We start from the raw sequence: 21,332 nt of genomic DNA on the forward strand, positions 1-21,332 counted from the left end.
TGTAAAGAAACTTAGGGTTTTAAAGTGTGTTTCCTACTTTTTTCTCATGGCTGTTGAGAACACTTCAGTATATATTGCCATAGCTTTTTAGGTTATGCAAATATCTGTTAAGCAGTGCATTTTAAACTGAGTTATCAGCAGGTTGGAAGTGAAAAGAAAATGTGCAGAATTTGTGTATAGAGTAAATACATTTAGGGAAATCTATTAGCTGAAACATTCCTATTGAAATATTTCCTATTGTTGAAAGGCCTGAATTGTGATGTTGGTGTAAAACAAATGCTAAAAAACACTTAATGGTTTTGTATGGTCTTTTAAGGCAGTCAAATCTATATAGCTGTTATGCATACAAATATTTAAGTTGAGAGAGAGATGTGGGTTCCAAAATCAAGTCTTCTGTAGTGAGGTTATTCCAGAACTAAAGGTGCCTGACCTGTGGAAGACTCTGTCTCATTAAATATACAGAATGAATAACAGTGCTTACCGAACACTTTTTCTGTATATGGTTCAATTCATGATTCTTTTTGAATGGAAAGATAATCAGTAATTTCTTCACAGTGCTTATATACTGTTCATCGCTGTAGTATCAGAGCACTCTGGAAATCTTTATTTGTCTTTATAGTATTCCCAAAGAGCAATGATACTTTCACCTACAGATACAGCACTAAAGAACAGGCATCTTCAGAAAGTGTCCAACAGTTTTGGCTATGTAGTTAAAGATGTCAAGAATGTTCTTTCCCATGGTTGGTGATGTTCTTTATGAGTCCAGGCTCAGCTGTTGGTGATTGCAGTCATTGTGATGATTGCTTAGCTCTTTGCAAATCGGAGACTGCAACATTCTGAGTTAGGCACGTTATAAAACAACACAAAATCCCTTTAGTTTAAGTGAGGTGATGAAAGGAGGAATGGAACAGATTTTCCAGAGCAGCATTAACTTGCTTTATCTATGAAATCTTATTTATTTTCTTTTTTATTTTCCAACTCTCACAGGAGATGAAGCAGAGGTCATTAAGGTTAGTTTCTTTTATCTTGTAACCCTGATAAATTTTCAGAAGAGAAGTCTTGCGTACTGAATATAATTAAGTTCATGTGAGAAAATATCACATGAACATGTAACTAAATGTTATCCTAATGCATACACTAGAAACCAAAATACACTTATGTAGACTTTTGTCAGCTGTAACTAGCCTCCAGAGAAATTGAGAGTATGTTTACAAGATCAGACCTCAAATGTGAGGATGTCATACTGTTCAGTCTGTCAGTACCTCCTGAATACATTCTCTTATTTATAAAAAAGCTAATCAAAAAACCCCAAACTGATTACTTTCTTACATGTCCTTCTTTTTAGAATGAAACTACAAACTCAACTGAACACCTGTAGGTTGCCTAGTTTCTCGTACTGTAATCTGTTTCTGTTTCTTCGTCATTCATGTCCTGCCCCGCCCTCCCACCCCTTCAAAGTTACTGTTTCAGGCCCTTTTGAGCAGGAATTTCTATTTCAAATCTTTTCTCATTGCAGGAACTTACTCAGTGGATTCTATTAGCAGTTCTAAATCTTATTTAAAAATATACTACATTGCCTCATTCCCACTGCATTCATGACAAAGGCAAGGATACACTCAACTAACTGTCGTTCTCTCTTTTTTTTTCTTGTTACATGTTCTTGTTGCAGTCATGCTTTACAGCAAAATAATATTTTAGTGTCTGATGTCAAGCATTTCAGATTTTCATACTTTGCACCTTTTAGAAGCATCAAGTTCATTAATAATGTTAGAGTGTCTGTGTATTTCCGTGACGGGGACTGAATTAGTTTGTGTTTCATTTGCCAAGCTCCACATGCTTACGAGAGAGGCAGAAGTTTGTGGTCTAACCAACCCTTGTTTCTGTTGGGATTTTTATTCAGTATTCTTTCAAAATCAAAGATAAGTCATAGGTAATATTCTTTACAGGTCTGAGCATTGCCTGAGAAAGACAGATGATCTGTGTAAATTGACCAAGGCTTCCAAGGAACCAGAAAAAAATAATGCCTTCACTTTTAGAAGACAGGAGCTGCAGAAGAAAGGTTTGTAGTGACCAATAATCTGGCATGTAAATATGAATTTTGGAGTGTTGGGAAATTTTCTTTTTTTAGTTTAGTATTATGAGGAGAGCATAGAAACAAAACAGGCACGCAGTGTATGTGTTTCCTCAAAATGCAGTCTTTTACAAATATGGTAAAATATATCAAATAGCTGTTTTTAAATAGGAATAAAGCTATGGTGGGCGAGACCTGTGGAAGAAAAGGGAAACTGAGGGAAGCCTCACTGCACCATTGTAATTGTGATTTTATAAGAAGTCTTTTATACTCAAGAATGTAATACATCAAGAATGCTCAAATGGTTTGTGAACCCTGCTAAAATGTTTATGCTATATGACACTGTTCATATTTACTGCTGAATGATGAGCTCTATGCTGAGTCAGCAGGGAGAACGTAGTATCTTTTTAATACTGGTATTTGCAGATTAGAACAGGAATGGAGAATATTGCATGCAGCAGAAGATAAAAGAAAGACTGTGGAGTATGGAATGCTAATTCTTACTTGGAAGGGAACTATGAATTTGGTTTTACTCTAATCTTAATTAGTCATGCAATAATAATCTTTCCTTAATTATTTTAGGGAATATATTTTGGCAGCCACACACAATTAAAAAGGAAAGAACTATCATGGAAAGTATCTGCTTCCGTGCATTTTACTTAAGACACATATGAAGAAATACAAAATTTTTTGAGGATAACCCATTAAATAACTTTTTTTCTTCTGACACAGAAAACAAGAACTATGATGAACTGGAAAAGAGGAGCAGATACGTGAACAGTACCACTCTTAGTCAGAAGGAATCTGGCTCTTTTGATTCTGAGAAAAGGAAAAGAAGATCTAGTGGCCATATTTCTGATGACTGTAATGTACACATTCCAGAAAAATCACTTCTACTGTCTGTAAGTTGCACTTAATTTTAATGTATGTGTTTGTGTACACACATGCACGCATACTTCAATAGCAGCAGTAGCAACATCCAAAATAAAAGAATTATACTAATAATTAGGGTATCTAGGGATACTGTTGTACCTGTTGGGGGAAAGTAGTTCAGTGGTGCATCAAGAAGAGGGAGTATACGTACTTCTGTCCACAACATCAGAATACTCTTGTTGTGGCAGAAGGGTTGTGAAAGATGAATGGCTGTTTCCTTCAGATGGGAGAATGGAGTGTAACAACTTTGGAAATAAGGCATCTAGTTCTTTCACAGATGGTATAGAACTAATTAGGGACTTTGATACAAAAAAATACAAAGTATACCTGGGGTTATTGAAATCTTGCAGATGTCATCCTTCTCCCTCCTCCTCAGTCTATTGTACTATTCCCTAAAGTTTAATTCTTATCTCTCATTAAGACTTGGGGGAAAAAAAAAAGAAAAAAGACTGAGGGAATCAGTCAGTCAAGTACAAACTGTGATTTATATTCAAACATTTGAATGCAATAAAGGCATCTCTGTAACCTGATTAAAACCCCACAGGAATAGGTAATTGCCAAGTCCTGTTCATGCAGTTGACCCAGCCACACATTTGCAAAGTAATGAACATCACTGGTGCTTGGTCTTTCAGTGTCAGACAGTGAGAGAGCTGCTAAAAAATCAGAAATCGTTTCTTGTTCAGTTTGAATGGGGGTCATAGTAGACTTCTTTTAAAAGATTGTCCCTCATGCCTTTGTGTAATAACCTTTGGAATACAAGGAGGGAGAAATCACCCTAACTTGAGCTCTAAATGCAGTTGCATTAAGATATAATTATTTTGTCTATCACATAGCTAAGTCTCAGTGATCACTGATCTGAACCATCATAGAAATGTCAAGAAATAAACATATATCCTGTCTCTGATTCCTGTTTTCTAGAAGGAGCAAAGACTGAGTTCAACTCGGTCTCAGGGCCGCAGAACACCCTGTGAGGATGCACAAGGTCACAGATCTAATACAGTTCTGGTGCTGGATTGTATTCCCCAGCCATTAGAGAGAGACTGTACAGACACTTCCACCCACAATCACTTAAGGCCTGCTCCCAGCTGCACAGAGGAACCTGGCTCAGAGTGTCCTCCCAGAAATTTGTCAGAGAAACAGCTTTCTGCCACCAGTGAGGATGTGATTTCACCACGAGTTAGTACCATCAGGAAATTAAAGATGGACACATCACAGTACCTGAGCAAGCTGCGGAACAGAATCTGCAGGGGTAATCGGCAACGTGTTTCAAATGACCCAAGTATGTACTGTATCTGTGCTGCTGACAATTACTATTGGTAGGCTTAGGTACTAGGAGAACTCATGCATGACTGACTAATTGAAACATATGGAACAAAATATTGAAGACAGAGATCATGTTGTTTGTAATGCATTGTGCAGGTTAGAGAACAGTGCCTAGTGCCAGTGTCCTCTACTGGAGTGTAAAGGGTCTTGTACTTGAGAAACAGGATAGACAGCAGGATTTTCAAATTCCAGGCCTTATTTTGCAGCTGATTTTGTGGCTATGGAAAATCAAGCTTGTACTTTTTAATGATGCTTAAACTAAGAAGAAATGTTCTTTCTTCTTTGAAGCAGCTGTGTTGTGGCCTGTTTCTTTTAATAGTCAAATAATTTTGAGAATCTTGGGTAAAAAGCATTAATAAAGATACAAAGCAGTACCTGTTGCATACACTTTCATGCACGCAGACCTTGACTGGTTTGGGCAATGTACTTTGATACTACATACTGCAAGAGAGAATTCTTTGCTTATCTGAAATCCACAATGAATGAAATATTCTCAAGTCTGTGTCTTGTGGTATATGTATACTTCTTTTTTCCTCTTTAGTTGTCCTTTCCAGTGATGATGAAGATGGACCTTCTGAACCAAAATGCACAGAGCTGCTGCAGGATAATATCACTGAGAATAAAGAAACAGACCAACAGTCTGACTTCTGTTTTTCAGCAAAGCAATTGGAAGACAAGATGGAAAGTCACACAGAGCAGGTAGTCCAGTATTTGGCCTATGTATTGTTATGCCAACCCTTTGATTTATTTCTCCAATGTTTTTTTTTTTCTTGCATGTTAGGACAAAAGTGAAATGCTTAGAGCAGATGTGATTAGTCCCAGCAACAAGCAGTAGCTGCAGTAATTGATTTCACAGATAGAATTCTGGACAGTCTTCAGAGAAGATCGCTGGCTCTGAAGCTTGAGTGGTTTTGCAACATAACAATGTATTTCACATTTTGAAAATAAACATTTGGAAATGTTTAATATTACAAAACAGGAAGGGTCAAATAGTAACCTGAGCTAGAGGTAGACATGATGAAGATATGTCTGTGAAAAGTTTTTTTTTCCACACAATGTTTTTTATTGATTGTAGTTCAAGTCAGTAGTTTCTCCTTGTCGTCCAGTCTTCTGTTGTAATTCAGTGCATGGAGAAGTTCAAGGATCTTTAGAGGTGGAGCAAGATACTGTTAGGCCCTTAAGGACATTGCCAGTAATGATTGTAATAACATTTATAGCTTTTTAATATGGAGTTTTTATATGGAAGTTGGTTTGGGGAGTAAATTCTTACAAACATGAAGAGAAAATTCCTAAGGTTACAGGAGGGAAGTATCTTATTTAAAGCCCTATAGTAAATATACTTTCCCCCCCACCCCCCCAGTTTTTAACAGAGTCAACTGAAGATAAATGTCCTATCAGCTTACCTTCTGGAGGCACACCTAGAAAACAGATGAACCCAGCATTGGATGTTGAATTTGATAGTCTATACATTGGGAAATTTAAATGGCTATCAACAGGTCCTGCTAGGGTAAGTAGTTCTATTATGGTGATATTTTAAGAATATGTAAAAATTAAAATTCTAGTTAAGCAAAGCTAGCGGTGCTTAATGTGGAAGCACTGAGTTTTGATTATTGTTGCATCAAATTGCTTTGGCTAAATGGTGGAGTGTATAGTCCATTACCTTGCGTGTTTGGATTGCTGTCAGTAGAAAACCTAACTGGGATTTTCTGTGGCCCCAGTTTTCAGAGGTAAAGGTTCTGTATAAATGCTGTACTGGAACAGAAATCATACTGAGGAAGCTTTTAATGAATTCTAATGGAAAATAATGGCAATGTCACTTCAAATAAACACCAATTACTTTTCTCAGAAATAGTACAGATATTGAAGTAATCCATAGTGATCAGAGTTCAGATATATACTATGCGCTAATCTTGCCTTTTAAACAGAAAATTGCTTGTTTTGTAGCTTTAAAGAGCATAAAAAACAATGCTAAAAGCATTAGCACATAGGCAACATGATACTTACAGGGTGTAGAAATGTAAGTGAAGGTGTACTTCAAATGGAGTACGAGCTGCAGGAGTTTCAACAGGTCTTTGACTAGGCTCATTCTATATATTGCAACTGAAAAAGAAATGTTTGAACATGTATATCTTTTTTTGCTTGCAGTAAGACATTTTGAAATCTTGGATTGTAATAATAATTTCAGCTTTTCACAAAACAGCAGTTTTGTGCAGCAGTTCTCATGCAGTAATGAAAACATTTAATGGAAATTTTCTAAATTGATATGCCAAAATCATTTGAGGGATGAGTTGAAATATTTTTAGAATTAATGCTTTTAGGTGGAAAGTGAAAATTTTCTTTGGAAAAAAACAACTTTGTTCTTTGTGCTTACTGTCGTAATGTAAGAGAAACCTCTTCTCTCAGTGTATATGACAACCTTCTGTCAAAGTGACAGTAAAGCATTTTTTATGTAGCCATAGCAGCAAGTAAGTGGAAACTTTGAAGGCCTTTAATTCAAAGGTTAATGTAAATAGCAAAGTAACAGCCCAGTGTTGGACCATTTATATAGTGTCCTTAATTCAAATAGTGCAGCTGACAGTCTTTATCATGGGGTACTTAAGCTCCTTTTGTCCCAATTGTTCATCTTTTTTTTTTTTTTTTCTTTTTAAGGAGCCTACATTAGGCAGCTCTGCAACTTCTGCTTATTTCTCAGTGCTTAGCACCCCTGGAAGTCACTTTGCTGTCATTTAGATTCTGCAGTATGTATTTAGGAGTGTTGTTTTAGGTGAAATAGCCAATATTAAGTCTCAAACTAGGCATATTGGACTTGGTGGTGTTAGGTTAATTGTTGGACTCAATGATCTTAAGGGTCTTCTCCAACCTAAATGATTCTATGATATTATTTTCAGTTTATTTGGCTATAAGCAAATAAAGATGTGCAGATAATTAAAAATTCTTACTTTGTTTTAATCAATTTTTAAAAAGCAAACTAATTCATATTTTTTTAAATCTTATTTCAGTTTACAACCAAGTACATTACGATCCCATTTCAAGGTAAGAGAATTTTTTCTTCAGCCTTCTCTTAACTATATGTTTAAAGTATTGCATTAAAATAGTCAGTATATATTTATATTGTGAATAATTTATAATCTTATTTGCTTTCACAAAGACATTAGATAATTTTTAAAATTTCATTTTTTCAATAAATAAAAGTATCAGTGTCTACAGTGTAAGCATTAATAACTTAGCAGCTTCTTAAAATTTTAAGGTGAACTTGCAGTTTTAATGGCCTTGCTTCCTGCATATATTAAGTGTTGAACTATAGTAAGTCTGACTATGCATGTTGTTGAGGTGAAACATTAATCTTTTCAGATTATGGTTTTAGACCCCTAGGTTTATTAAACAAAAATGTATGAGCTGACTAAAGCTAAGAGGACTATACTGTAGATTTGCATTCAGTCCATTTTCCAAAGATGATGTGTGGTTTCTATATCTTGTAGAAGGTTTGTGAGCAGTTATGAATTGGATTGACTAAAAGGAAATAGAAGTTCATGATTTGCAATATTTTTTTCTATATTTGTAGGTATTAACTGTGCTTATTGTGAGCAAAAATACAATTTTTTCCATGAAGAATCTTGCATTTAGATGTGTAGCTTTTGGTGTTACAATTTGGTAACTTTGTTTTACATAGTTTAATATAACTGATTTAAATACTAAATTCTCAACACATTTGAAATCTACAAGTACTGTTTTAATACACTGGGATCATACTTATGTCTTAGCATGTAATTACTGTAACATGTATGACTTTATAATTATCCATGGCTGTGAAAGATATGGTTATTTTAAATTCTGTTTTCTCCAGTGGCTCTTAATAAGAATATTAAGCTGACAGTGGATACTCTGGATCTGAGAAGGTTTGGCTTGTGGAGAAGTGATGGTGGCTGTTCTTCAACAATGATCATTTTCCTTTGGTTGTCTGTGGATTATGTAGAAAAGATTGAAACCCAACTAGGAAAGTTAGTTATCAGCAAGCCATGTGAGTAATCTCTTTTCCTTAAATGCAATGAAAAGGTCTAATATATGGTGTGTCAATAAAGCAGTTATTTTATAGTTGTGCTTCTGGAATACTGAGGAAAGCCTATAGCTTTTTTTAAAATAAGTTGGTCAGTTTTGCTTTTCTAAAATGCCTCACTATACTTGTATTTGGAAGAAAAATCTAACATGATGTGATTCAAAACCACTGCTACTTAGTAAAAAGACCTTGTATCACAGTTCAGTTGTAACCGGCATGAGCAGGCCTTCTGAAACTACACTTGTGTATAAAACGTCCCATTTATTTTAAAGGGAGAGATGTTTTAAGTGTCCTTACTCTTGAGTAATGTATATGCTAGACAAAAGGCTTGGCAGATAAAGGTTGACGTGATCTTTGACAAGATTGCATTGGGCCATTGAATTATTATTGGAGAAAATTTCCACTAAAGGCCAAATGGGCTATTTAGTCTGTAGGGTATTATGGACTGGGTCTATTTGTTTTTCTAGCATGAAGCTTTGTAAAACTGAGTATAAGTTTTGCTCAAATATTCAGAGTGACACAATCACACAAGGTTTTTACATTACCAAAAGCATTGCAACATGATGATGTCAGAGTTGCCTGTGTGAAATGTAACAGTATGTTTACCCTGTACAATCACCACCTGTATGAAGAAAAATTATAAGTAATGTTAAATTTACATAAGTAGTATGAGTAATTTGAAGTGAAATACTGAGTGAGTATTTTAGCAGTGAGTTACCTTTACCTGATGTAAATTTATCAGTTTCTGGTAGCTTCTATAGACACAGCTCCCAGTGAAATGAGTGGAATCCGAGTATGAAGCTGTGAGGCGCTTTTTAATCTTAGGTTAATTTACCTTGATTACATTATTCTTGTAGGAGAAGCCTTCAGAAGTTGTTACTAAATTTCTATGCTTGATTGTTTTATGCCTTTTAAATTTGTAGTAATGTAAATATTTTGAAATATATGTAGAGACTTGTTGAAACAAATCAGTGAAGGTTCTACAGATTGTGGAAAAGGTTGCTGTGATTCTGCTCTGCCTTCTTAGTGCATTAATATTAGAGGAAAATGTATCATGCTGGATCTGACAGCCTGAGAGGGGTGAGGCTGATGCAGCTCCATGTCCCCAGGTCCAATCAGTAGTAAGGCTGAAGATGTAGTCCCAATAGGTAGAGCACACGGAGCACTTGCATATACCACATATATACATGGCTGGCCAGCCACACACACGCACACTCATGCGCACACACGCACACACACAGAGTCATGCACACACAGGCACACAGCTGGCCGGGACTCCCCTAGTCCCAATAGCTGATCTCCGTGTGCTCTCATCCTTAGAGATACACAGGCAGTCTCACAGCCAGAGCTGTCCCTTAGGGACCTGCTCACCCTCCTGGCTCCCAGGGCCCTTCACCTGTTCACCTAGTTTGGCTTGATTTTTGCCAGCAATCATGCTCACTTGCACTCACTCCCATTGCTGCAGGCAGACCCCCATACACACCAAATAGAGAGTCCCTCACCCAAGAGAGAGTTAGAAAGGAATTTAATAAGAAGACAGAACAGACTGTCTGGCATGGCCAGACAAGTGTATTGACCAGCAAAGTATTTAGATGCAACTGGTTCTTTTTATGCCCTTAGCCCTCTACTTTCCCATGCTTGTTCCTGCCCAAGTCACCTAAATGGTTCCCTTTGCCTGCCTTTGGTTATTCCCTTAAACGTCCCATAATAAGTACTGTGCTCTTCCCCTGCATCCCATGATATGTGCCGTACACCTCGGCAGCAACTCCTCCTCAGTCCAAAAGGTGCTCTGGCGTTGACTCATCTTGATGGGTTTCAGGTCTGGACCCTGGGGCTGAGGCTCTCCTGGGACAGCCCTGGGAAGGGCCCAGACCCGGCGTCCCTTCCTCCCAGTCCTTAGTTCAGGTTTCTGCCTGCCGTCGTGCCTCTGTGCTCCTCTGGGCTTGTGGAGGTGGGCCTTTGGTGGGCCGATGGCCCCTTTGATGGCATGGGAGGGTATTATTTGGGCTCCCCCTCCTGCTGTTGTCTCTCTGCTCCTTTGTGGGTGTGCAGACAAGTTTTTATCGCATAACCTAATAGTTAATACTATCCATTCTGTCCTTTTTCCAGCCAAATCTAGTGAATTTGTATTTCTTGAACTGTCCCAACCACTCACAGAATGGGAAGAAGACAGACTGACTGAATTGATTACAGGTGTGAGCAAGAAGAACAGAGCACCAGACCTCCTTGAGTTTTTGTCTTTGAAGCAAGCATTACCCTTGTTTAAGGACCTTTCTCCTGAAGAGAGCTCTTTTATGAGTTACAGTAAGGATCTACTAAAGCAATGTATGCCAAAAGAGAATATCTCAGGTGCTCATGAGCCTGCAGTTCAGGTTAGTGTATAGCTGTTGCTTGATTCATCACCACCTGTTGGCATTCACGCATTCTAGTACATTTTAGATCAGCCTTCTTTCTTAATCCATAGCTCAAAAAAAAATGAGTCATGTTTGTTATTTCTCTCTCACAGTGGGGCAAGATTTGCAGTAAGCTAGAATGTGTCCATGGAGGGATAGTGTATAGACCTCATCAGTAAGTGGCAAATACTGAAGCTTTAGGTTGACTCACGGTTGTGTATGCCTAGAACCACAGGGATTTCCTGCCCTTGTGGTGTCTCCAGGGCAGCAAGTTGGGAGTTAATCAAGTAATGAGTGATGGAGCCATTTTTTAGTTGAGCTGGAAGTGAAGGGGTGCAGCAGAGGAGGAGCTGTTGTATCTTGCTAGTTCTAGACACCTCTAGACATTCTTGTGGGCTCCACAGCCTGAAATGCTAAACAATTCCTAAGACCACTGGGGAGATGGGGCTATGCAAGTTAATGTGTTAATACAGCTCCCTCTGAGGAGTAAATGTCTCAACCCAACCCCACATCATTGTCACTTCAGAAATTACGTATGTTTGTTCCCATCAGGAAAAAGCACAGAGACAAGAGATCAATCTGGCTATGAAACTGGAAACATAAAAATTGAGTCAGCCAGTTCAAACCTCTATCATTTTTAGGCAGATTGTTAAGAACTAGATTTTCAAACCTTCCAAGCGTACGCAGCTCCTAGTAAGACAGTCTGATACTTGTCTCCATCCTTTCAGGTCCTGTTTCTTCTCCAAAACCAATTCTGTGTCAGTTGACTGAATAATGCTTAAACAGTTTTAGAGAGAGGTTATGAACAGATGAAGACCTGTCATCATTTTAAAAGGGACATAACTTTAGTATTGTCTGAGCAGTGGCACGTTTGCCTAAATACTGATGTTTACATTTCTGCTCTCCAGCAAGATTCTTCTTCAGTGTTGCAGGGTACTCCTGTGGGCTTCAGGTTTGGTTTTTGTGTGTTCTGTTTTACATATCAAGCTGTATAATGCTTTTTACTATTATTATTGTTTGGATTTTTTCTGGTAGGAATCAAAACCAAAAGTGGCCAGGCCCAGTTATACCCTCACAAATAAGCAGAATAGTGGTTGTTATTCAATCTCTCTGTCCTCTGTACTGAATGAAGAATGGAAAGAAGTAAGAGAAACCGGAGCAGTTAAGAAGTAAGTATATTTCATATAAATGAGAAGGTGAAAATAAAACAAATTGAATAAACAAATTGCTGGAATAAAAGCCCTGGCTTAACTACCATTCTCTAGTTGATTTGTAAGTGTTGTGTGAAAGATGCTCTAGAAATCTAAAATATCACCAAGCTTGAACGTAGTTATTCCTGTTTCCATCCTAATAGTTAACAGACAAAATGGATGTGTTACAGGATGACAGAAAATCTCACAGAAATTAGAGAATACCTGAACTGTGACTACAAGCTCATATCATGAATGCATCAGTGGGGTAGTAGGGCCCTCATGGCCTGTGTGAGTGTCCATCTAAGTCCATATCACAGCAAAACTGTTGCTAATTTAAGCTAAGCCTTTTTTTTTTTTAATCTAAACAATGTTTCATTTCACTGTTCTGTCACACTCAATCTATTTATAACTAGTTTGTCATACAATTTACTAGTCAGTACAGGAGCTTGGTTAACAAAAGACATTAGAAAATGAGAACCCATAGATGTGTAATGCAGCAAGATATTAGGAGAGTGCTGACATGCATCAGTTCTGTCTGCACTAGCCTGTTAGTGCTCATACTTCTAGTACAGCAAACATTAGTGAAGTAAATGGCTTTTAAGAACTCTTGCCTTTTGCCGTCACTGTTTTTACTGAGAGTATAGCAGTTGGGTTTGTTTCTGCAGCAGCAAAAATTGCTCAGTTCATGGTTCCAGTTAAATAATATGGTTGTTAATCTAAATGTTTTAAAATACATTTTAAATACTAGCATTAGAGGTAACTTGGGCGGTTTTAAACCACTTACAGGACATATGCTGCATGGTGCATAAACCAAAGTTTGCTTGGAAACGTGAGAGTCCTTGTTGGAGTCCTAATGAATAGAAAATCACTGTACATTCATCTAAGAATATGCCCTCTAGTGTTCCATCCCATTTTATATAGCCATTTGTCAATTACTTTTATAAAAAAATAGAAAAACAAGATTAAGGTAAAAAATAATCTCCTTTTCAAAAGTTTTTCTCAAAATTTCAGTGTGCATTGGGGTGCATATTTCTTTTATAACACTTAACTATTGGAGGAAAAAATGGTAAATGGCTTTTGAGTTAGTCAAGTTTTGAGAACTACCAATTTTAACAGGTTTTTAAGAAAATCTTCTGCATGTGTAACAGCCATACTAAGAAGAATGTAATGTAAAACACAGTTTGTCACTATTATAATGTGATTTGTATTTTCTAGTTTAATTGTTTATCCACCTCCACCTGCAAAAGGAGGACTGGGAGTCACAAGAGAAGACCTAGAGTGCTTAGAATACGGAGAGTTTCTCAATGATGTCATAATTGATTTCTATCTTAAGTAAGTAATCACAGCCTTAATTGTACCCTTCTTTCTGGGACTTGATCTGAACTTGAATGTTACTGTAAATGTTGGTCACTAAATATGATATGACAATTTCAGAAGTAACAGTTGGACATTTTTAAAGCTTTTGTGTATTCTCAGCAGTTTCATTTGTTTCAATTTCATTCTTGTTCCTCTAAAGGGCTGTGATATAATCCAGACAGAATAGCTGGGGGAAAAAAAGCTTCTTGGCAACCTCACAGAACAGAAAGGGCTGAGCAGTTTTAAGCAGGCAGTTGAACAAAGTATAGAGGGTCTGTACTAGTAGTTTATTTACTAAGTGTGCATGAAGTGGAGCATCCTCTGCTATTCTGTGCAAGAGTTCAGGAATTCGTCTGATGCACAGCTCCTGCAGAAAGGAACACAGCTAATACTTCTTGAGGAAGTTGTGCTTGGCTTACTTGCTTCATGCCATCCTGCTGAAGTTGCTTGTGAAAGCAAGTTTTCCAGAACTGGCATTGTGGGCCACCATTCCCTAAAGCTGAGGTTTATTTATCCTGTGCTGACTTAAATCTAAGTAGAATTCTGGCTCTTTTGAAGGTTGCTTGCAAGAATTACATTTTGCTTGGCATCCAGCATGGCTGCAGTAACTGTGAGCAATAGGAAGCCAGTTAAAACTTCTTGTCTAGAGGAATGGGAAAGGAAACGTGTACCAGAGTGTTTCAATGTGGTTTTACAGCAAAGCCCCCTGTATTTTGCTCTAAACTAGAAATAAATCATGCAGCGTGGTCCTCTCAATAGCTGTGGTTTCACCTCATCAGAAAAGGAAGATCTGAATAAAGGAATTTAATGCAATCATTGCAGAAACTCCTCTGCTTTTTAAATTTGTTAGACTTCCCACATTCTCAGTTTTCATTGTGTTGCAAGCTGTTTAATGTATGACTGTTGCCCAAGTCATCGGGTGAAGCTGGAGGCACCTTGTGTAGGATGACTGCAATTATGAGAGTTTTGGCCTTCTAGGATGACAGAATAAACACTCAACCTGATGTTTATAGTAAAATGATCAACAGTAAAATCATACAGAATGAGTACTTGCAGAATATTTGTCTTAACTTTCACATGTAGAAGTAAAATGGACAATTTCTAGTACTGACATGTTCTATGCTTTTTGTATATGCAGTATAATGCTCCATAGGTTTATACTTGGTTAGGTTTTCAAGCCTGTCTTAATGGCAAGGGCTAGAAACCTAACTCTAAAAATAAATTCAGAAGCATTAAAACTGGAGCGCAAATTTGCAATAATAACTGCATTCTTAGTAGTTGATTGGCTGTTACGTACTCTGATGATGCCCACCCTTATGCATATTGAAGATAGAGAGAAAAGTTTGGCATGCCTAGCGGCTGTGAAGGCAACCGATAGTAAACATAACCCGAGTATGATAATTCATTAAAATAATTGTCCTTCTTTTTTAACAGTAATGGTACTTTCTAGAAAAGGAATTTAATAATTTCCTCCTTTTTTCTTTGGTAGATACCTGTTGTTGGAGAAGGTGCCAAAACATCTTGCCGACCGTACGCACGTTTTTAGCAGTTTCTTCTATAAGTGCCTGACCAGGACAGAAAAAAACTCTGAGGGGGATCTCAAAGTTTCGTAAGTTCATTTTAGATGCCTTTATGACCAGAAATAAGCTATCTATTGATGCCACTTGGAAGTTCTGCAGATCATCTCCTAATTAGCACATAAAATAGTAATCAGTGTTCTCCAAAGGATTAGGGGTTAAATGTCGTAATTCAAAATTTAAGCATTCTGGTGTTTTTCATTAACACCTACATGTGATTCATACTGAATATGAAGGACAATGTTATCACCTCTCTTCAGATTTATCTGAATCCTTACTTCAGACAATTATTTATGTATTTTGATCTTTTTGTTATAAACTTAGAGTTTTGCAAGGTATGCATCATTTTAAGAAACTGCACTTCTAAAGATATTTTTAAATTTACCACATATTTCATTTTACATATTGGTAATAAATTGTTGTCCAAATTTTAGTAAGAAAATTTTCTTATGCACCAAGTTTACACATTTGGTTTTTAACACTTGAGCACGCTGGAATTGGAGAGTTTCACAAAAAGGTACCACTAACAGCTCAAGAACCCTGTATCACTTTGTGTTTCCAGTTAAGACTGTACAAAGGGTAGGATCATCCCTAGCACACTTTCTGTTCCTTCTCAACACTGATGTTTGAGAGTGGAACAGCAACTTTCATTTTGTTTTCATCATTCAGCTTATGAAAGTTTTTCTTTTTTTCTGTTTCTCTCTGAAGTGATTTTTCTTCTGTTATCCATGAAGTCCCCAGGTTTTTCATTCTACTGGCAAACAAGGCCACCTGCACAAAGAGGTGTGCTATCTTGTTTGTGTTACAGTCACTGCTGGGTGAAAGCTATGTTAAAGGGAAAAAAATGCAACTTCTGTAATAATGTCAAAGATGTCTCAAAAATTCAAGGAGCCGTGCTTGAGAGAATGTCTTCCATCGTTTTACGTCTTCTGACCTTCAGTGTTCTGAGGTGGAGACAAATTATCTGTGTTAAGAATGCTGTTGTGCCTTGATCTGATTCCTTTTACAAGGCTGATCCGTAACCTTCTTGAGGAACTGGAATGGCACTCTTAATTCAAGGACTGTAGCTGCTCCAGATCAGGAAATAGCTTTGGAAATTCTAGTTTTGTGTTTGGGCTTAGATATTTACCTGGTGATTACAGGTGGTTTGGGTATTGTTTGTTTCTGTGGGAACAGTGGAAAAGAGGGCTCTGTACTGTTGTAAATGAAATTAATCTCAACTGATGTAGCTATTTAACTTAAAGACCCTTTGCTTACCTTTCTTCACACTGCTTAGGCAGTAGATTGAGAAAGCTCCTTCTATAGGTGCTTTCACAGGTTGCAAACATGTGTTCCCCTTTTAAGTTCCCAGTGCTTCTAGAGTCACGGAGCAGAGGGAGTTTGCAGCAAGTCTTCACTTACTGCTGGCCCATGCAGAGTCCCACAGCAGCCTGCTTTTCATTCCTTACTCTTTTTCTCCTGTTCCTCCTACACTGAAGTTTGTTTCTTCATCACAGATCAGGATGGAATCAGAATGGTAATAGGGATGTCTCCTACTAGAGTGAATTTTGCTTTCAGATCATATTGGAGCAAAGTTCTATGAACCGTTGGTTTCTATTTCAGCTTGTGCAAACTAAGAAAGTTGAAAATCTAAATTTAGGTTTCTTTCCAAATTTTTCTTGTTCTCCTAGTATCCTGTCCTCATGCTTTATGTCTGTAGGACTGGAAATGAAATGTGCTCCAGCATTTAAAGGTCAGGACTGGAGGGAATCTGTTTCAGTTCTGGCTTTGCTAGAGGTGTGTTGCGTGACCCTATCTGTGCAAGGCATTTTGCTTTTTCCTTCAAAAGATAAGGTTGTTTAGACAGACCTTCAAAAGTGGTACTGTGAAGTTTAATTTCATGGATGTTCGTAGATTGCTATAGATCTGTTTTTACACTGGTGTTTAGATGAGATTTTTGCATTTAGTGTAGTAAATAATAATTACTGGATAAATAACTGCAAGAAATCCTTTCAAATCTATGGATGATTTTTGCCATAAGAGTTTAAGATGGTTTGGAAATGGCTCGTTAGTCACTTGGGCTTAATGGTGTGCTTATTTATTTTTTTTCTCTGTTGGGGAAGTTTCAAGAGTAAATGAAAAACCCATTGAGGGATTGGGAAGATATAGGAGTACTAATCCCTATACCTTGCTTTAACTAAAAAGAACAAATCTGAACAACATTTGTCATTTTGTTTCTGCAGAGCGGCACAGAGAAGACACAGAAGAGTAAGAACATGGACTCGTCATATAAACATCTTCAGTAAAGATTATATCTTTGTGCCTGTGAATGAGGAGTAAGTCTATGTGTTTTAGACGCCCTTTCTGATATTTAAAATGTAAATGTTTGAATGTTGTGGTGATAAAAAGATTTATGGCTGTAACCTGGGATCATTGGAAATGAACACGTTAGATTTTGAAGAAGTAACGGGTGTGGAATGAATTATTTTGAAGTCTCTTCAAAAGTTAAACTTCTTATTTAGTTGTCTTCTGTAAACTTTTCATCTTTGTTTTTTGTTTTACTGAAAATTGCTTTTATGTATTTTTCAAAGTAATTTGTGTGTCATTGTGATGATTCCTGTGCACTTAAGTACACATTGTGTTAATGGATCAGGAGTAGTACTTCATGGTCTGTGCCTTTGGCCTGGTTGAATAACTGGCCTGCACATGGAAACTCCAGTAAAACTGAATAGTCACTGAGAGTTACGTATGCAAAACAACTGCTGAAAGAGATGAGGCTAGAGGCATGCCATACCTTCAGCTATATTCCAAACTGGGATCACCATCACAGATTATTTTATTACTTTTTTTTCTTTTTTTTTTTTTCTTTTTTTTACAGTGTGGGATGGGTGATGAGACGCTGATAAATTGCTGTGGTGGGTTTGTTGGGGTTTTTTAAAGGAATTGATACTTATTTTTGCTGTTATGCCACAAGGCAAAGTAAAAAACAAGTGAGAAGATTAGTATGAGATGCCATGAAGGAACATGGCAACGATGGTTATGTGTCATGGAACAGTTGTCCACGAGCTCTCGATGTTATAAAAACTTTTCATATCCTTTTCAGAACCAAATGTTATACAGTTTTGACGTTTTTTCCCCCCTCTCCCCACTGCTGGGCAGGTCTCATTGGTACATTGCAGTTATCTGTTTTCCTTGGTTAGAAGAAGCTGTGTATGAGGAGTGTCCCCATCAGAATTCATTGCATCACCAGCCTCAACAGTCTCCGCTTCGGTCAGAGAGTGAGAACAGTAGAACTGATTCAGTGTTGGCCTTTCCTGGTAACTGCAAGGATGAAGAAGAAATGGATGCTAACAGAAGTTTATTCTCAAAAGGTAGGTAATGTAGAAGAAAACTATGTCAAGCCATATACAGTTCTAATAGTGTCGTAATTCTTGAATGAGGGGTATGATGTCTTAAAAAGTATCTTTCACATCAAGATTGATGTAGTAAGTTTTTGTATTACCATGCATAGCAAGGACTGCACTGCATTCTTGTCTGCAACTCTGGAAAATACTGTAAGGGACATGTAAAATCAGTGGCTCAGACCCCATCATGAGTGGAAAGTTCTTGGATTTCAGTAAGAATTTTATCAGGAAGGCCGGCCCTCGGTAACTGCTATTTGCACATTCAGAAGGGAATCAAAATTAGTTTATACTTCACTATCGTATTTTGAATACTAATAATAGTGAATTTGAAAATGAAAATATTTCAGTTAGGAAATACTTTCTTAAGACTTTTAAAAGTTTGTTCTTTTGTACTAGGTGGCAATGAAATTGCTGCTTCTGCTTCAGTTCTGGATTCAGGTATTTCTAAAGTAAGTGCCTTTTTGTACTGACAGAGGAAACGTATTACTCTATTTCTGAAGGCTCTGAGACTTGACCAAGGGATTTTGCATCATCTTTTTTGCAGTAGCTGTCGATGTTTTGTGGCCCGGAGCATGTGCAAGGCATTTTGAATTAGCCTGAAGTCCTCCTTTGCCTACCTATGTTGCCTATGCTATGCTTTCACGTGTTTTTAAAAATTATTTATCAGTCTCTCCCTTTCTCAAGTGGGAACCTCTCTGGCTTTACCTTTAAATCTGTGAAGACATTTGAGTTTATAATTGTTGTAGTTTCTTTTAAGGTTATTTTTATTTTCTCTTCTCCCAGATCTCCCTGAGTAATTCCAAAAGGCAGATTTGTAAAAGGTATGTTTCTGTTTTCATACTAATGTTGTATCATTAAATTATATTAAGAAATTCTGCAGTAATCCAGTTGTTTGTCATAAAGCCACAGCTGTAGGGACTTGTCCATTTTTTTTTTCCCCACGTTTGTTCAGATATCGGTGCTGTTGTTAAGCTGTATTCAAACAAAATATTTGCTTCAGTAGTGTTGGTAATGAAAGACTACAATGATTTTTTTGTTTGTTTTTGTTGTGTACAGGCCTTGTATACTCATCTTAGATTCTTTGAAAGCTGGTTCTGTGCAGAAAACAGTTCAGGTTTTGAGAGAGTAAGTAACTACGGTTTCTATTTATTAGCAAGAGATGCTGGTCATATTTCTATGTTCAAAATCTTTTCTCTGTAAAGGTGTACATTTCTAACACTGAAGAAAAATCCATAAAGAGTCACAACAAAGAAAATTGTAATTGCAATACAGAGGCTTGTGTGAAAAGCCTGTCTTTGTTCTACAGCCCAGATATAATGCAAAAATTGTAAAGTGGACAGTCTTTTTGAAATTGAAAAAAAAAAAACAAAAAACAAACAGGGCGGGGGGGGTATGCCCTCCAGTTCAGTAATGGAGGGTGTTTTTAAGGGTAGAAAAAGAGATTCTTTAAAATTAATACTTCAAAATGTAAATGATTAATTTTCCAAAGGGCTGATCTTCATTTTTTTGATGGAGCTTACAGAATTACGGTGTTAAATCCACTCCTACCTATGTGCAAAGAAGTAGAAACTAGACTGAAGCTGTCTAAAAGCTTGATGTGTCACTGTAGTTATATCGGAATGGTATTATTTGTTTTGAAAAGTGAGAGTAAAAATATATTCAGTCTTTTACGTGATAAGTATGTAAGTATTAGAAGAATGTCTTCCAACTTTTCAGTACTTTTACATGCTCCTAATGACTTTAACATCTATCAACAACTTTTTAAAAAGTTGCTAATATTAAATATTTGAGGCTAAACAGAATTGTTCTTTTTGTTCTCTGTTGTATTCACTTCACTGAAAGGAACAAAAATCTGTAAACCAAATAGTACCTCTTTCTTGTAAAAGTAAATTCTTCAAAATACTATGTGAGAATTAGATGAGAATCAAAAATTTTTGTGAAACCACCTTTTCCCTAAATAGAGAGGCCTCCCCACCATGTGTGTCTTGGGAGAAAGAATGAAATAGCAATTTTTTTTTTATTTTTAAATCTTTGTGGGATGTATTAACTTAGTGCTCTATGCTTTGAGCTACTCCTGGGGTTGAAATTCCAGAGAGGGAGGTTTCCTGGAGTTCAGAGAGATGTCATGAAAAGTGTCCTGGTTTCAGTTGGGATAGAGTTAATTGTCTTCCTAGTAGCTGGTACGGTGCTATGTTTTGAGTTCAGTGTGCGAAGAATATTGAAAACACTGATGTTTTCAGTTGTTGCTCAGTAGTGTTTAGTCTAAAGTCAAGGATTTTTCAGCTTCTCATGCCCAGCCAGCGAGAAAGCTGGAGGGGCACAAGAAGTTGGCACAGGACACAGCCAGGGCAGCTGACCCAAAGTGGCCAAAGGGGTATTCCATACCATGTGATGTCACATCCAGTATAAGAATTGGGGGGAGTGGGGGCGGGGGATCGCCACTCGAGGACTAACTGGGTGTCGATTGGCGAGTAGTGAGCAATTGCACTGCGCATCATTTGTACATTCCAATCCTTTTATTATTACTGTTGTCATTTTATTAGTGTTATCATTATCGTTATTAGTTTCTTCTTTTCTGTTCTATTAAACCATTCTTATCTCAACGCACGAGTTTTACTTCTTTTCCTGATTTTCTCCCCCATCCCACTGGGTGGGATGGGGGAGTGAGTGAGCGGCTGCGTGGTGCTTAGTTGCTGGCTGAGGTTAAACCATGATAAAAAGTCAAAAAACAAAGGGGTGATTTATGGAGTTGTGAGACCAGGGAAGTTTGGGAAGCAGACATCTTATTCCTTCAATTTGCAGTTACACCATGAAAGTGGAAGTTTAAGGAAACTGATGCAGCGGTTCCGTGACCTCTTCTTTCCTTGAGTTGATTTTTGTTGTGTTTTGGGCAGTGGTCAGGTTTGAACAAATTAATTATAAAGTCTACAGTCATAGGTTCTTGCAGTTTCTAGGGAATGTGCTTCACTGAACTGTCTTCATCTTTGAATTGTTTCATGTTTGCCTTCTTTTCACAGTTACCATTTTCCCCAAAAGCTGTTTTGGGTGT

The 21,332-nt window shown here is 37.3% G+C and overlaps 1 protein-coding gene across 18 annotated transcripts in view; it reads left to right on the forward strand.

The window, feature by feature from the left end:
* The window catches only part of SENP7 (SUMO specific peptidase 7), a 46,085-nt gene that overhangs the window by 18,205 nt on the left and 6,548 nt on the right, over positions 1–21,332 (forward strand). For 16 of the 18 annotated variants that reach the window (XM_052795030.1, XM_052795024.1, XM_052795023.1 and 13 more), the window contains 16 exons: positions 1,947–2,059; positions 2,804–2,973; positions 3,923–4,283; positions 4,869–5,029; positions 5,688–5,834; positions 7,327–7,360; positions 8,172–8,345; positions 10,491–10,753; positions 11,810–11,943; positions 13,183–13,299; positions 14,813–14,932; positions 17,123–17,215; positions 18,039–18,250; positions 18,680–18,732; positions 19,067–19,104; positions 19,340–19,408. In XM_052795030.1, the coding sequence (XP_052650990.1) occupies positions 1,947–2,059; positions 2,804–2,973; positions 3,923–4,283; positions 4,869–5,029; positions 5,688–5,834; positions 7,327–7,360; positions 8,172–8,345; positions 10,491–10,753; positions 11,810–11,943; positions 13,183–13,299; positions 14,813–14,932; positions 17,123–17,215; positions 18,039–18,250; positions 18,680–18,732; positions 19,067–19,104; positions 19,340–19,408 (2,259 nt within the window). The remainder of the gene's footprint in view (positions 1–1,946; positions 2,060–2,803; positions 2,974–3,922; positions 4,284–4,868; positions 5,030–5,687; positions 5,835–7,326; positions 7,361–8,171; positions 8,346–10,490; positions 10,754–11,809; positions 11,944–13,182; positions 13,300–14,812; positions 14,933–17,122; positions 17,216–18,038; positions 18,251–18,679; positions 18,733–19,066; positions 19,105–19,339; positions 19,409–21,332) is intronic. The other 2 variants (XM_052795019.1, XM_052795029.1) reach the window with 2 other exon arrangements.

Source organism: Harpia harpyja, chromosome 8, assembly GCF_026419915.1.
Source record: "Harpia harpyja isolate bHarHar1 chromosome 8, bHarHar1 primary haplotype, whole genome shotgun sequence".
NCBI lineage: Eukaryota > Metazoa > Chordata > Aves > Accipitriformes > Accipitridae > Harpia > Harpia harpyja.